Genomic DNA, 18011 nt, shown 5'->3' on the forward strand with positions numbered 1-18011 from the left:
GCACCAACCCCCAGAGTCAGACATGACTGAACTTAACGTCAAGGGATACCTTTACCTTTACCTATACACACACACACACACACACACACACATATGCAGGGACTATATATATATATATATATATATATATATATATATATATACACAGTATATATCACACACACACCAATTTAACAAAGTTTCAGCCACAAAAACAAAGTTTCTGAAGTAGAACAATGACTTTCACAGTAAAGACAACCCAATTTAACAGGAAATAAGACTTTCAAACCAGGAACAGATTTCTGCAATTATTAAAAAATGGTTTATTATAAAAGCTATGAAAATTCGCCAAAAATCAGAGGATAAGGGAAACGTTCCAAATTTTGGTGAGCTATCAGTGTTAAATGTGTTCTACCACTGTACCAAGTTTGAAGAAGATCACTCAAAAAATGAGGGCGGGAGAGTCCTGTAAAATCTCCCCTCGTGCTGTTTTTTTTGGCCACTGCGCATGCGCGTCCGCCATTAACGAATTACTTTTGAAACTAACGAATTTTCGTTAATTTCGAATTAAGGAAAAAGGAATGTACATATTTTACAAAGAAAAGAGTGGGGAAGAAAGAAATTATACGAAACATGTCAGTTTCAAAATGCTTTCCCTAGCCTAGCAAAAACCATTCTATCCTGCATTTAAAAACGTATTGCTGTGCAAAAAAGGTTCTAATTATTTGTCAAACAATCATATTTTCATCCCATTAATCTTCTAAAAGCCTCAGTACCTTATTTCATTCCCCATTTTTGTCAGGTTCATTAAAGCCATGAGAATAACTTGCTCAAGTTAGTTTCAGAATTGAATGACGATCTCAACCCAGTTGGTGTTTATTGCTCTTGTTCGTTGCTGCAAAATTTATTAACAATTCAACACACACCAAACAAACGCCCAGAGCAGTCCTCACACTGGCATCTAAATCCATGTTCAAAATATACAAAAGGGTGAAAGATTAGAATAGGCTTGTGCCTTACTGTATCGCTTTGGTCCATCTTCCAAACAAAATGAAAGGGTTAGGGTTGCATCGTCTTCAAAAAATTCTGTTGCAAAAGCATCCCACCAGAGGTTATCACTGTCCTAAGAAGGAAGAAATAATTATTTTAATAGGAGGAAATCAGCTTAGCTGTATCATTTGTTCAAGTGCTTATTGTCCCTTTAAAATATTCTTTAAAAAGGAGGATGGTTTGTTCTATTTTTTAAAAAAATGTTCATTCAGTGCACCTTGTAGCTTGAAAAGTCTGATATGATCACATATAAAACAAGATTCTTCCTTTTTGCTCTATGACACGTCCTCTACTTTCACATGGGTTTGGAGTATAGGACCTCTGCAAAAGTGGAATTTTTTTCAGATGTCTAGAAATTGCTTGCCTTTGCAACCTTTTTTATTGAATTACTTCTAACCAGGGGCCCTGTACAATATAGCACTATAATCCCATTTTAACTGCCATGGCAATCTTCCATGGAGTCCATGGTTTGTAGTTTGCTCATAGACACTAGACCTCTCTGGCTGAGAATTCTAAACATCCGTCCGCAAACTACAAATCCCAGGAATCCATAGGATATTGCTACTGCAGTTAAAGTGGAAATGAGATCATAGGGTTATAACTGCACAGTGTGAAAGGGCCCCAGTACTGTCACCACGTTACTCCATCTTCTGCTCTTAGAAAAGGTCCATATTGCCATTATAATTGAAATATTGATTTGTTTTGATTTTTATAAGAAAACACTAAATCAAGTAGCATATGTCCTTAATAACAATCTATATATATAAAAGAGTGATGGCATCATGGCGACCCACAAAACAACAAAAGTACAGGCCCCCCAATCTCGAAATTTGACAACACAACCCATCACCCACACCTCAGGGTTGATACAACAAAAACAAAAGAAAAATAAAGCCCTAATTAGAGGGAGAGCAATAATTGTTTTTATCCAATTTCTGCCAGTTTAGAGGGCTAATCTCTGCCCACTTGGTTGCCTAGCAACCATTTCAGCCAAAGGACAGCCAGCGTTCAGTTAGGGGACAGGCAAATTTAGGCCTCACTTAGGCTTCTTCCACAGATTATCTAATTTGCACTGGATTATATGGCAGTGTAGACTCAAGGCCCTTCTACACAGCTATATAACCCATTTATAATCTTATATTATCTGCTTTGCACTGGATTCTCTTGACTCCACACTGCCATATAATCCACTTCAGTGTGCATTTTATACAGCTGTGAAGAAAGGGCCTCATATAATCCAGTTCTAAGCAGATAATTTAAGATTATCAATATACAGTAGAGTCTCACTTATCCAACATAAACAGGCTGGCAGGATAAGTGAATATGTTGGATAATAAGAAGGGATTCAGGAAAAGCCGATTAAACATCAAATTAGGTAATCGTTATGCAAATTAAGCACCAAAACATCATATTATACAACAAATTTGACAGAAAAGGTAGTTCCACGCGCAGTAATGCTATGTAGTAATTACAGTAGAGTCTCACTTATCCAACGTTCTGGATTATCCAACGCATTTTTGTAGTCAATGTTTTCAATATATCGTGATATTTTGGTGCTAAATTCATAAATACAGTAATTACTACATAGCATTACTGCGTATTGAACTACTTTTTCTGTCAAATTTGTTGTATAACATGATGTTTTGGTGTTTCATTTGTAAAATCATAACCTAATTTGATATTTAATAGGCTTTTCCTCAATGCCTCCTTATTATCCAACATATTCGCTTATCCAACATTCTGCCGACCCATTTATGTTGGATAAGTGAGACTCTACTGTACTGTATTTACAAATTTACCACTAAAATATCACAATGAACTACAAAAACATTGATTATGAAAAGGCAGACTGCATTGGATAATCCAGAACATTGTATAAGCGAATGTTGGATAAGTGAGATTCTACTTTGATATGAAATAATTTCTGGGATAGAATAATGCAGAACAATATAATCTCTAAAACCAGGACAGTAAATAAAGAAATAAAGAAAGTAAATAAAGCAGGGAAATTGGAAATTCCACAAAGGAAACAATCAGGGCCAGCTAACACCTCCCAAGAAAGGATTCTTCCAGAAAGGAAGCTGAGAAGGCAGTGAAGCACTGTGTATTACCATAGTCATTATTATTATTATTATTATTATTATTATTATTATTATTATTATTATTATTATTATTGTGTTGCGGTCAGCCGTGAAGATGAATACAATCTGGCTCCAAGTATTCAAAAACACTAAAATCAGAATATATAAAAATTAATGTGGTATAATAAAACAGAACAATACAGTCTCTAAAATCAGAACACTAAATAAAGAACAACACTCTGAAAACAGGAGAATTCCACACAGGAAACAATCAGGGCCAGCTAACACCTCCCAACAAAGTATTCCCATCATCAAAGACTGGCAAATCCTCTGTTTCCTCAGGGCCACAGAGAGTAGAAGCACATAAAATATCGCAAACAACACCACTCTGAAAACAAGGGAATTCCAGACAGGAAACAATCAGGGTCAGCTAACACCTCCCAACAAAAAAATCACTCAGGGAGGAAACAGACAGGCTTTACATCTGCAAGGCCATTACATCCTAATCATTTTTCCTAACTGCAGAATTCATACTTGCCTCCAAGAGACAAAAAAACAATCAGAAATATTGTATATTCACAACCTTTAGGAAATAATATCCCCTGATGGCGCAGTATGTTAAAGCGCTGAGCTGCTGAACTTCTGGACCAAAAGGCCGCAGGTTTGAATTGGGGGAGCAGAGAGAGCCCCCACTGTTAGCCCCACCCAGCTTCTGCCAACTTCCCAGAAGTTCAAAAACATGCAAATGTGAGTGCATCAATAGGCACTGCTCCGGCGGGAAGGTAACGCCGCTCCATGCAGTCATCCCACATGACCTTGGAGGAGTCTACGGACAACGCCGGCTCTTCGGCTTAGAAATGGAGATGAGCACCAACCCCCAGAGTCGGACACGACTGGACTTAATGTCAGGGGAAAACCTTGACCCTTTACCTTAACTACCACCAATTCCTCAATACTTTATTTCCCATACCACCATACTTCGCCACAGCAACGCGTGGCCGGGCACAGCTAGTATTTTAAAATATCACATTAGAATATTTGCAAATCACATTGCACTGACACATAAAATGCTGCAATAAAAACAAAACATTGGGACAAATGCTACTGATGCTATCCATTTCAGCAATTGATATTGTTCAGTCTACTTCTTCCTAGTAATGCAGATGCAAACCATTGGAATTGGAAATGCAGGTAAGGTTGGGCCTTAAGGCTAAAGACTAGTGCCCCACCATATTATCAAGATAACAGCAAGATGTGAACCTTAGTTGAAGCTAGCACCTCGGCTAGTTTGAGTATGGTTAGGTTGATGGTCAATGTGATATCCATTTTTAAATGTTTTACAGGTGGGAACTGACCTATGCATATATTTGAATGATAGTATTTTTAAAAATGTACATTATTGTTCTTTTCTATAAGAAAATGAATTTTATTCTCAAAATATTTGGCTATTCTATGCAACTTTTAAACATGCATAACTGGGCAGTTGTATAAGAGATTCTGAATTTTTGTCAGCTTGTATAAGGTCTGTTAGACCTCTTTATTATACAAACTTCCCCAGGTTGTATACCATCTATGGTATTCCTAGACAGACAGAGAGGCATACAGGTCCAAATACATGGAACTGTTTTACTAAACAAGCTTATTTTGAGCATCTTAAGATAGGTCTCCAGTGCAGACTGTAGAATTTTTGAAAGCACCACGGACAGTACCCAGTTTACTGTGTTTTAATGCAAAAGCTGAGGTTCAAAGAAGGACCAGAGAACTCAAGAACATCTGGTGGACAAAAAAGGTTCAAGAAATCAAACACTTTGCAGATGTCCATGATGCATGGGGATTATTTAAAGCCACTAAGGTCTTCCATGGCCCAACAAATGGCATACATTCTCTGTGTTCATCAGATGGAACCAAACTTTCCTACGTCGGACAGAGTACTGCCATAACCTCCTTAACTGCAGCTCCAATGTGGCGAAGGAGGTTCTCTCACAAATCCCGCAACAACGAACGAGGGATGATCTTGTAGCATTGCCTAGTTTTGAGGAAGTCAACAAAGCCAGAAGCCAACTAAACAAAGCCAGCAAACTTGATGGGATCCCTGCTGAAATCTTTAAAGAGGGTGGACCTGAGTTGACTCAACAATTCCACCAGCTCACTGAAAGTTAGGGGAAACTGAGAAAATCCCAGCAGACTGCACCCTTTTCAAAAAGGTGGAAAAGAACAAATTGTGGAAACTATTGAGGTATCTCCCTTCTAAATTCATTGGGAATATCCTCGCAAGAATCCTTGCAAACCACCTTTTACCTATTTCAGAAGACATCCTCCCAGAATCCCAGAATGGCTTCTTGCCCTTTCAGAGGAACAGTGGATATGATCTTCACTGCACAACAGCTCCATTCATTGACCTTGCAAAGGCATTCAAGGAAGGAAGGAAGGAAGAGGGAATGAATCGCAGTGCTCTCTGGACCATCCTCCAAAAAATAGATGCTCTGACAAATTTGTGAACATCCTGCAGCTCCTCTATCATAACATGATGGCAACAGTCTTGGACAGCAATGGCTCCCAAAACAACCCATTTAAAGTGGAATCAAGTGTCAAACAGGGATGTGTTATTGCCTCAATCTGATTTTCCCTCGTCATTGCTATGATACTGTTGTTGATGGGAAGCTTCCCACTGGCATGGAAATAATCTTTCAGACAGATGGCAAGCTATTTCACCTCAGCAAACTGAAAGCCAAAACCAAGGTCACAACAACATCTATTATGGATAGAACTCCAACATGCTAATGATAATGCAGCCTGTGCTCATGCAGAAGAAGATCTATAAGCCACGCTAAAAACAGTTGGGAGGACAATAGCTTTATAAACAAGCATCTTGGTAGGGATACCAAGATGCTTGTTTCTAAAGCTATTGTCCTCCCAACCGTTTTACGCCTGTGACACGTGGACCATCTACAGACATCACACCCAATTTCTGGAACAATTCCAGCAGCATTGCCTCTGAAAAATGCTGAAAATCCCTTTGGAAGACAGGCAGACAAATGTCAACATTCTGGAAGAAGCAAAGACCACACACATTGAAACGCTGATCTTCCACCATTAACTCCACTGGACTGGCCATGTTGTTTGAATGCCCAATCACCATCTCCCAGAGCATACTGTCAACTCAAGAACAGAAAATAGAATGTTGGTGCACAGGAAAAGAGATTTAAAGAAAGGCTTAAAGCTAACCTTAAAAACTGTGGCATAGACAATGAGAACTGGGAAGCACTGGCCCTCAAGCATTCTAACTGGAGATCAACATTACCAACAGTGCTGTGGAATTTGAAGAGGTACGAATAGAGGGCGAAAGGAATAAACATGTCAAGAGGAAAGCGTGTCAAGCCAACTTTTCCCGGGACTGCCTTCCATCTAGAAATTGATGTCCTCACTGCGAAAAAACATGCAGGTCTACAGACACCTACAAACCCACCACCAAGACCCTACACTTGGAAAGCAATCATACTCAGCTATGGGGTATTGCCTATGATGTTTAATTCTAAGAAGTGTTGTTCTCCAAACAAGCTTTTCCCAAGATCTGCTCTCCAATTTTGGTGAATATCTCTATGGCATGACAAGAAGGGGGTACAATAAGATAACCTCAATATGATGTACTATAGTTGTCACAGGTAATACACTTGCCCATGTTTTTTCTACTCTGACCTTGATAACTGAAAGTTTAGATGGCTGGTGGCATGGCCAAGTAGGATGTATCTGTACACAAGTCAACAGTCACTTGTATCACCTTTATTGAGTAATGTAGGTCTTCTCACTTGGGAAGTAGTGTACATTCCTAGGAGTCAGTCAATCACTCAGTTTATGTAAGCTCTGAAAACTTCACAGAGTTTCTGTTCTGCTCATATATTTCTTGTTCTCATTTATATCTAAAATGGATATTACTGGTTGAAAAGTGCATAAAATATATTAGATTTTCTCTCTAAAAAGGCCTATTTTCTATCACAATTTGAACACCACCCAAGATTTTTATCAGATTATTTTCTGCATGCTTTAAAATGGGAGCCACTTGAATATATAATTATAGAGTTCAACAGTGAATACATATTTCCAATTAAAACTGCATGTTCTAATATTTGCAAGCAAGCCAAATGGCATTCACAACCAAAGAGTGGAGGAAACCAAACTTGGGGGGGATATAATTATATGAAGGAAAAGTGATTTTCAAAATCTCCCCTTTTTGACAAAAAGAGTCAAGGCTGCCCCCAGGCATCCTTAACTCATGCACTGACAGGTTACCTGGGATTTTTGGCAGAGTAATTATTTTCCAATTCAGCAATAATGAGATATTACCATGGCAACCCTCCTTTCACATAGCACACTCGTGCTCTCAAACATTGAAATAATGGACAAAAAAATTAATACTTTGAAAAGTACTTTAAAAATACATTTCAGGCAAAAGGACAAAAGGGAGGAAAGAGTAGGAGAAACTTGATGGCAGGTTCAGGAGGGGAGAAGTGACCAGTGACCCTTGACACTTTTGGCATGTCGGGTTTTCAAGTAAGTTTTTCTTTAGTAAAACTTGCACCGTAAAACTCCATTTAATTTTCCCCAGTGTTATAATGAACTCCCTTGAAGTAAATATTCTTGAGAGGATTTCTAGCGATGCAGGAATGCATGATTCCCATATCCTATATGTCTATAGGCCAGATGATATAGATTTGCTTTTAATGTCTGAATGTCAGTCAGAAAGGGTGAAAAATGTTTTTAGAGATTAATGTATAATGAAAGAAAAACTATCTCTCGAACAAAAAATTGGTCATGATCATGTTCTAGTAACAACTGAACATGAGGAATGGGAATCCTTATCCACATCAGAAGGCACATCTAACCACTTTTATGGGACTGGAGAGCATGCTGTGAGGTAGATGAGAAATGTATTTTCATCCTAGGTGGGAATGTGCTTCCATGTATTCCCACTACTTTGCTAGCGTAGACCAATAGCTTTTAGTAGAGGTAAAGGTTTTCCCCTGACATTAAGTCTAATCCGTGTTCAACTCTGGGAGTTGGTGCTCATCTCCATTTCTAAGCCGAAGAGCCAGCGTTGTCCGTAGACACCTCCTAGGCCATGTGGCCGGCATGACTGCATGGAGCACTGTTACCTTCCCGATGGAGCAGTACCAATTGATTTACTCACATCTGTATGTTTTCGAACTGCTAGGTTGGCAGATGCTAACAGCGGGAGCTCATCCTGCCCTCTGGATTCGAACCGCTGACCTTTCGATCAGCAAGTTCAGCAGCTCAGTGATTTAACCTGCGGCGCCACAGGGGGCTCCTCCTTTTATTATATTGTTTTAAAATACTATATGGCTATAAGGGGGTTTAATTTATTATGTAAAATTGTTATCATGTTTTATTGTCATACCTATTCTGTTTGCTATGGCTTTCTGCCTAAAGCAATAAAATAGAATAGAATTGAAAAATGGTACACTATCAGTTGTTATTTTGATGGAATGACAGCAATAATATCTCGAGAAGCCATCAAAGAATCAAAGCTCGATGGCTGGAGGTGATCAAACAGGTTCATCTCCATTTCTAAGCTGAAGAGTGGCATTGTTCATATACATCTCCTAGATCATAGGGCCAGCATGACTGTATGGAGCGCTGTTACCTTCCCGCCAGAGCAGTACCTATTGATCTACTAACACTTGTATGTTTTCGAACTGCTAGGTTGGCAGAAGTTGGGGCTAACGAGGGGAGCTCACCCTGCTCTATGGGTTCGAACCAGCGACCTTTTGGTTAGCAAGTTCAGCAGCTCAGTGGTTCAACCTGCTGCGCCAAATTCTTAGGGTGATTCCTGAGAACCCTTTTACAAAAAAAAAAAATAATAATCTAATGCCCCTTCATGTTTTCCCAGCAAGTCTTCTTTCCTTTTTTTTTTTTTTGGATTATCCACTATTAAAACTAGATGGGAATGCAAAACAATAAAGAGTGAATTCTCCTTCCTGCCCATTTTAATGAAAGTGTGGTTTTGAAAAACTGAAACTGATGTGTCTTCACTCCCTTTATAGGCGCACACCTCTGAGATCACAAGATCCCCAGAACCATTACTTATTTGATATTTCTTTTATTTTCATTATTTATTTGGGGGCACCCTCCCCAGTGTTATATCATCTAGAAATGGAATTTCAGATTCCTTACATGTGTTAGATTCACATACCCAATATTATTGTTACCATTAATATGCAAGCTCTGCTTATGCGGTTTACAAAAAAGCTGTTGCTTAAATTATTGGTTTATTTAAAATAGAGTTCAGCTGTTTGTATTGTTGACTTATGGCAGCTCTATCACAGGGTTATTTTGGCAGAATGTGTTCAGAACTATTTTCTTACCCCAAGGCTGAGAGAGTATAACTTGACAAAGGTCACCCACTGGATTTCCCATTGTCCTAGTTCAGTGGTTTCCAACCTGTGGTCCATGGATCACCAGTGGTCTCCAAGAACTAAAATATGGCCCGCAACCTCACCCTTATTACACTGTTGCAAAACCCTCTTATTATGTTGAGGCAATGAGGATGTTGGGATGAGAAAGGTTGACAACTCATGAAAGGCATGACAACAGCCTTCCTGACTGCTGCTTCTCCTCCTCCTCCCTCCTCAAGTGGAGCCATTCCATGTATTGCCTGGAAGTGGAGGAAACTTTGTGTCTTTGTTTTTAGGCCTGTTCCTTGGATTATTTAGGGTACTGATTCAGAAAATTTCATTTGATAGACCACATCAAATCTAGATTATTAAATATGGTCTTCTGTGGGTGAGCAGATGGATGGCATATGTTCTGTATCAGAAAATAGAGTTGATGTGGTCTATCCAATGCAATTTTCTGAATCAGAACCCCAAACAACCAAACCAAATCTAAAGTTGACAAAAAAAAACTGATTCGTAACCTTTTTGTTCCTAATGTTGGTGAGTGGTCCCTGGTTAAAGTGGTCATTGATCAAAGTGGTCCCTGGTCAAAAAAAGGGAAGCACTGTCCTAATCCGCCCTGAGTCCCTTCGGGTGAGAAGGGCGGCATATAAATGATGGAAATAAATAAATAAATAAATAATCCAATACTCAACCAGATATACATCAACATTATTTCATAGACTGGCTATCAAAGGGGTGCTCATTTTGTGTGACCAAACATACTTCCATCCTACAGATTACCATTTGGAAAATAGAATGGAATCAAAAATATTATTTAAAGGCACTAATAAATATTCATGATAAAAGCATCAGTTCATTGCAATCACATATGGGTGATCAACTGAGCAGGTCTAAAAAGATACCTATAAAGGCAAGAGATTTAACTGTATTAAATGTACATGCTCAGCTTTTTATGGTGCTCTTCATGGGCAAGCCTTTGAAATTTGCTTAGAATCTCAAACCTCTGCCTCCCTCCAAAAACTGAAATACTTTCACTGCTGTGCTCTTAATATCAGAACTGGCATTCTGGATTAGATTCTTGCCATTTACTATTTCATGTATCTTTTGTTTAGGCCTTAATGGCATTGCATTGCTTTATTTCATTTTGGAATGGCTAGATGCCATCTGCACAACAATGTATGTTTGAATTGGCAGGAAGATGTGAAGGCTTGGCACGAGGGACTGTGTGTTTTCTTCTTAATGATATGCATCCAATTTCTTGCCAGAAAATCTACTTGATACTCAGAGCACAATGCCAGTTTTGTAACTGTCTTATTAATTAACTTACATTTTTGTTCCAGTTCCAATTTCAAACTCATCTGAGCTTTCTGTAGAAAAAAATTAAGAACATGTTTCTTTGCCTTTTTATTTTCTTATGTGAAACTAACTATACAGTAGTTGTTCTACCAAAGAACTGAGCAATACAGGTTTCATTTACTTGAGCAAGCATTGCCAGTCTAAACCAGACGTTGGGATCGTTGCATAAAACAGAATGGAAAGAAGTTTCAGGGACGAAAACAAGAAATACAAAAGTGTTATGGCCTCAGTAGTTCAACAAGATAATTTTAGACAGTCTAGGGATTGAATTTAGCAGTGGCTAGTAGCTGTCCCGGTGGCGAAGTATGTTAAAGCACTGAGCTGCTGAACTTGCAGACCGAAAGGTCCCAGGTTCAAATCCCGAGAGCGGAGTGAGCGCCCGCTGTTGCTCCAGCTTCTGCCAACCTAGCAATTCGAAAACAAGCCAATGTAAGTAGATCAATAGGTACCGCTCCGGCAGGAAGGTAATAGCACTCCATGCAGTCATTCCGACCACATGACCTTGGAGGTGTCTATGGACAACGCCAGCTCTTCGGCTTAGAAATGGAGATGAGCACCAACCCCCAGAGTCAGACATGACTGGACTTAACGTCAGGGGAAATCTTTACCTTTTAGTAGCTGTCACAGAACTTCTATATTCCCCATGTTCAGAATCACTATACTTCTAAATCCCAAAAAGTGAAATGAAATTAAGGAATATTTGTTGCCACATGCATGTCCTAGTTGTGTATTTCTCAGAAACATCTGAGAGGAAACTTGAACTAGACCAGTGATGGGCAACCTTTTGAACTTGGTGTGTCAAAATTCTCCAAAAAACCAAACATAACTCAGGTGGTGTGTCACTTCACTATTTCTAATGGCAGAAAACTGCACCTATAGCACAGGCCTTCGCCTCTCCCAGCCTCCCCCTCACTTATCTTAGTAATGATGGTCAATTAGAAATCCACAACACCCCAGAACAGTAGATTGGATTATCGTTGCTGTGGTTATGTAATTGCTGGTAATGGCAATCACAAGGCCCCCAGAGATGCGTCCCCTGCGCTAATCCACTGCTCCCTGCTCCACCGGCCGAAAGTGAGGTCAAAGATCCCCTGAATGTCTACCGGGTCAGGCTATGGCGCAGCTGGTTAGTAGCCAGCTGCAATAAATCACTAATGACCGAGAGGCCATGAGTCCAAAGCCCGGGTCGGGTTGAGCTTTCGACCATTAATAGTCTAGCTTGCTGTTGACCTATGCAGTTCAAAAGACACTTGCATTTGCTGAGTAGAAAAAATTTAGGTACCGCTTTATGTGGGGAGGCTAATTTGACTAATCTATGACACCATAAAAACTTCCAGCAGCGCGTGGAAAGGAATAAGGAAGTACTCCATCAAGGAGTCGGTGTCACAAGTGGACGGTGAAGCGGCAGCTCCCCCTGTGGCCGGAATCAAGCATACCCTCGTGAAGCCAGAAGCTGGAAAATGTTAAATTGCCTCTGTGTCTGTCTATATATGTCGTATGTCTAATGGCATTGAATGTTTGCCATATACATGTGTATTGTGATCTTCCCTGAGTCCCCTTTGGGGTGAGAAAGAAGGGCGGAATATAAATACTGTAAATAAATAAATAAATAACCAGGAGTCCCAGAACTAGACGCTCTGTGCTGGAGTTCTATGGTTTTGGCCTACAGACCTCGGGCACAGAGTGTCAATACTACAGCAAATGTTTTATCCTCTGCTACTGCACCTGGCCGTGCAGGAGCTGAGGATGAAATATCTTTCTTGGTATGCAGCCCCATACTTCTCTATATGCAGCCGCATGCAACCGCGTGTCATCAAAAATGTCTGTGCGTGTCAGTGCAGACACGCATGCAATAGGTTCGCCATCATGGAACTAGACTATTCCTTTGTTCAGTGATTATCAACCTGTGGGTCCCCAAGTGTTTTGGCCTACAACTCCCAGAAATCCCAGCCAGTTTACCAGCTATTAGGATTTCTGGGAGTTGAAGGCCAAAACATCTGGGGACCCACAGGTTGAGAACCACTGCCTCAGTTGGACCCAGCAAATGAGTTTTTGTCCCCTTAATGGGGCTCACTTTTTAATCAATGTGGGTAAGAATGCATTGATGTGTCCGAATAGAGCACATCTCCAATGAAAGCCCTATTTTAAGGTGTCCTACCAATAAATGAAGAATTAAGTACTTGGAAGAAACCTTTTACAGGGCTAACTAAACTTATTTTATACAACCCACCCTTCTATGTTACCACATTCTGGCAGAACCAATGCTGCAGTACTTTATAATGCTATGTAATAAGGGTTCAAATTTCTGGATACTCTCCATATTCAGAAGAGCTAATTATTTCACCAATTCTTTCAGGGTAAAAAACAATGCAACTGGGAAGATCAAAATGATACTAAAATTACTTATTCCATAGTTTAATAGTTTTTTTTTTGAATAAATGTCTTTTGAGAGGGATATTCTCTGAAATAATGTAATGAGTGAGGAAGTCTGATACTCAAAAGGACAATCCAGTGTTGAGTCACCCTTCCCTATTCATTGAGCATCTTACACATCATTATGCTGAGCATAATCTTTTGACTTCTCAATTACAGCGACACCAAAGGCACTCCAAGTGGCCAACTTTTGACCAAAGGAAATCTAGTATAATGCCAAGTTCTTGACTTTGTTTGTGTTTTTCTAAATACATTATAACTGTACCCCCAATTTGCTTCTGACATGATAAATAAATAAACTTTTCCATGGCACTTGTTTCTACTAGTACAGTAGGGAAACCTACTATCTCAAATAAACAAATCCACATACCACAGAATTCCACAAAATAATGATACTGTCTATTGATATCAAAACATGAGGGAAGCAGTACTACACCACTTTGAGTTGCTTTGAGTCTCCTTTGGGAAATATAAAGCGAGGTAGTAGTAGTAGTAGTAGTAGTAGTAATAATAATAATAATAATAATAATAATAATAATAATAATAATAATACAGAATGATGAGATGATGATAACTAGAGATGTGCACAATATTTGTTTCATCTGTTTCATTTGTCTATTCATTTAATATCATCCATTCGGATGCACAAAATGAAAGATGCCATTTTCGGACGAAACAAAAGACGACACGAAAGAAAAAGCTGCATGGTCACTGTGTTTGCTTTCTATTTCCTTTCGTAAGGAGCCCCTGGTGGCGAAGTGGGTTAAAGCCTTGTGACTTGAAGGTTGCGTTGCTGACCTGAAGGCTGCCAGGTTCGAATCCAACCTGGGGAGAGTGTGGATGAGCTCCCTCTATCAGCTCCAGCTCCATGCGGGGACATGAGAGAAGCCTCCCACAAGAATGGTAAAACATCAAATACATCCAGGCGTCCCCTGGGCAACGTCCCTGCAGACGCCCAATTCTCTCACACCAGAAGCGACTCAGGTTGCTCCTGACACAGAAAAAAAAATCCTTTCGTAACAATAAGCAGGTACTGACAGAGGTCTGCTTTCCCATTACAGCTGATGTATACCAATGGGTGTTAATATTATTATTATTAATAATACAGTAGAATCTCGCTTATTCAACCTTCACTTATTCAACATCCTGTATTATCCAATGCAGTCTGCCTTTTAGTAGTTAATGTTTTTGTAGTCAATGCTAAATTCATAAATATAGTAATTACTACATAACGTTACTGTGTACTGAACTGCTTTTTCTGTTGATTTGTTGTAAAACATGATGTTTTGGTGCTTAATTTGTAAAATCGTAATGTAATGCAATGTTTAATAGACTTTTCCTTAATCCCTCCATATTATCCAACATTTTCGCTTATCCAACATTCTGCCGGCCTGTTTATGTTGGATAAGTGAGACTCTACTGTAACAATAGTACTCTGGGGAAGATCCAAATGTTTTAAAAGTTGGTGCGCTAAAAGGGCCCTCAGTGTGTGGCAATTTTCACCACTCTAGCCCAAAAACTGAGGAGGGGGGGGCTGAGTCTTGGAAGCCCTCCCACTGATGCCAATGGTCCAAAAATCTTTGGTTTTTTGGATGTGAGATGAAAATTCTATTCGTATAGGTGCCCCATTTTTGGAAACAGGGACAAAAACAAAACTGAGACAAAATGAATAAAATTAAACAAAATGAACAGCGATTCCATACCATTAATGATAACTCAACACAGGGCTGCTGTTTGGGACAGGAGTCCAAAAGGAAAAGGTTCTCAACTTCAGTGATTGATACTGAAAATGGTTAAGTAGGTTGATCCTGAACTGCTGAGTAAGGTGGTCCACTTCAGTGCTGAACTTAGAATATCCAGTCTGCTTGTAGTATTAAGAATAAGTTACCCAAGTTCTGCTTTAGGAACCCAAATGGGAAAATGATTATTCTATTGCTCAAAAGCAGAAACAACCTGAATTGCTAAACTGAATTAAACTTAGTAGGCCAGGTTATAGTTCACATAGTAAGTGTTTGCCCTGTGGGCTGAAGCAAGATTCATATTTACATTCTCAAATGTGAAAGAAAGAACAACAAGATTCTTTTTCTTTTCTAGTACTAGCAAAGATACTGGAAGGAACTATAATCAGAAAGATATCTTTATCCTACTGTCAGGATTAAGCTTTATTTAATTTTATTGTAAGATGCTCAGATTTGCCATGCATAAGAGTGTACTAGATCGGGGTTTCTTAAACCTTATTCCACTTGCGACCCCTTTGAGACCAATATTTTTAATGTGATCCCAGGTATATAAAATAGGTACAAAAATCAAACATTTATTGATAATAATAATCAGCATTTGCAAGCCTTACTAAACAGGCAGATTTTTCATTTTGTGGAATATTTTTTGAAAGCATTTTCTGCAGAGTCCGTTGTAAACGCTGCATGTTGTTGCTAACAAATTTGTGTAAATGAAATGGGTGGTATTGAGGTACCTTTTACTGCTGTCAAATTTTTCATGGCACCAAGATTGAGCTAAGGGGACACTATTTGGGGTCAGGACCCAAAGTGTAAGAAGCAGTGTACTAGATTATGGGTCTTATCATGCTTTTAGTCATGCTTGTATATTGGGGCTGATGCAGTATACTGCATTCCCTCATTAGCTTGGAATTGTTTATCTCCTGTTGGTAGATTTATGACCAGCTGCACAGGAGAATGAAAATGGCAGTCAGAAGCTGCAAGATCATTCTTGTGAGAGAATTTGTAGAAAGAGGGAAGAGGGAGAATGTCTGGGATGGTTTGATTAATTGACAAATGAGGTTATAAATTTATTACAAGGGTTGAATGTAAAGTAATGCCTCCACCTTCGTTACTTTGGTTTGGATGGGAATATTTTAATAAATCAAATACAGAAATAATCCTTAGAATGTGATCTTTAATTACCACTATTCACTTTTCCACAGAATCACCAGACAATTGGATACATTTCTGCCAACAATGAACAAGTTTTCTGAAGCCATCACGGAAGAGGTCGACTCTCTGTTTCCACAACCAGTGTGTCTCACAGGACTCATCGTGCACAGATCTTTCGATAACCAAGCAAAGCAATAATGTGACCCACATGTTCTTGCGAAATGCCGATTATGCTTGAAATTTCTCTCTGAGTGATACAATTGTCCTGAATCAATCTGTCAACCTTTTGCTTGTGAAACTCAGTGGTTGCTGTCACAGGACATCCAACATCTAAGTCAGATGTTCCCACCTCAACATCTTTAAACTTGCTCGCCCAATGACGCACAGTATTCACATCAACACAATCACGATAAACAGATTGCATTCTCTGATTAATCTTCTTTGGGGTGACACCTTCTGCTGTCAAGAATTCAATGACTGCACATTGCTTAAGTCGCATTAACCGACCATCTGCGCAGGGTTCCATACTTTGCACTTTAACAACATAACCGTTCACTGCTATGGCTTTCTGCCAAATGGAACTGTAGAGGAGAGTCTATTGAACAAGAAAGTACCTGCCACATACCAGTACTGCCATCTGTTGAGGAGTTACGAAGGTGGAGGCATTACTTTTCATTCAAACCTCATATATAAATGTGGATCCTTCAGTCTTAACAATGTACTTGTGATGAAATCAATTTTTTTCTTAAATAAAATTTCTAGACTCTTGGGAGCTTTTGTTTTCTGAACTAAAGTTTGCATACCATATATATGACACATACACTGAAGTTAGACAAGAGTTGCAATCTTCCATATCATCTAGTACAGTGGTTCTCAGCCTGGGGTCCCCAGGTGTTTTTAGCCTTCAACTCCCAGAAATCCTAACAGCTGGTAAACTGGCTGGGATATCTGGGAGTTGTAGGCCAAAAACATCTGGAGACTCCAGGTTGAGTACATTAACATTTGACACACCCAGCTGCAATAACACACGCTCTAGGAATATTCTGATTGGGTATCTGCAAAGGGGTTGCCATTGAAAATGATTAAAAATGGTTTAGATTATGGGTGGGCAAAGTGTAGCCTACAGACTGTGGCCCTCAGAAGACAGAAACATTTGTTCATATGTGCTGCTGCAGAATTTCTCCAAATGCACTTTACAGAGTGTGGATGGATAGAATTTTCATCATGGGCCTTTAAGGATCAAAAACGCTTTTTGCATCTCCCCACAAACAATGAATTGCTTCAAAATACCGGTACTACAAAGTGTCCAGTAGGGAATGTGGAATACATTTCCATTACATTTTGCGGATCCGGTTGACCACTTTAGACCCATAATAGGTGTTTTTAGAAACTGAAAACATGGAGGACAAGATGCCATACCCTCATAGAAATATTTAGGAGCAAAATGTTTTTGTTACCTTTTTTAGAACCAATTGTGACTGTTCAAGGTCTCCTAGTACCTCCAGCCTTCTGCAGTTGCCCAATCCTGCAAAGTATGGCTTTAAGAATTGAACTGGAACCATTCTTTATGGTGCCATTATTCTAATTCTGATAGTTTTTGCATATAATGTTTATCATATTTTAAGACTATGGAACCCCGGTGGCAAAGTGTGTTAAAACACTGAGCTGCTGAACTTGTAGACCTGGGGGGTCAAACCCCGGGAGTGGCATGAGCGGCCCCTGTTAGCTCCAGCTCCTGCTAACCTAGCAATTCGAAAACATGCCAATGTGAGTAGATCAATAGGTACTTCTCTGGCGGGAAGGTAACG

At 39.4% G+C, this 18011-nt stretch overlaps 1 protein-coding gene across 8 annotated transcripts in view; it reads right to left on the minus strand.

Annotated features, from left to right (window-relative positions):
* Positions 1-18011, minus strand: part of ldb2 (LIM domain binding 2) — a 344653-nt gene that overhangs the window by 207705 nt on the left and 118937 nt on the right. For 4 of the 8 annotated variants that reach the window (XM_062982109.1, XM_062982108.1, XM_062982111.1 and 1 more), the window contains exons 1-2: positions 14111-14197; positions 1000-1102 (exon numbers count right to left, since the gene is read on the minus strand). In XM_062982109.1, the coding sequence (XP_062838179.1) occupies positions 1000-1102; positions 14111-14182 (175 nt within the window). In that variant the 5' untranslated portion in view covers positions 14183-14197. Of the gene's footprint in view, positions 1-999; positions 1103-14110; positions 14198-18011 lie in introns of those variants that run through there. The other 4 variants (XM_008120283.3, XM_003227134.4, XM_008120284.3 and 1 more) reach the window with 1 other exon arrangement.

The sequence above is a fragment of the Anolis carolinensis genome, chromosome 5 (genome assembly GCF_035594765.1).
Source record: "Anolis carolinensis isolate JA03-04 chromosome 5, rAnoCar3.1.pri, whole genome shotgun sequence".
NCBI lineage: Eukaryota > Metazoa > Chordata > Lepidosauria > Squamata > Dactyloidae > Anolis > Anolis carolinensis.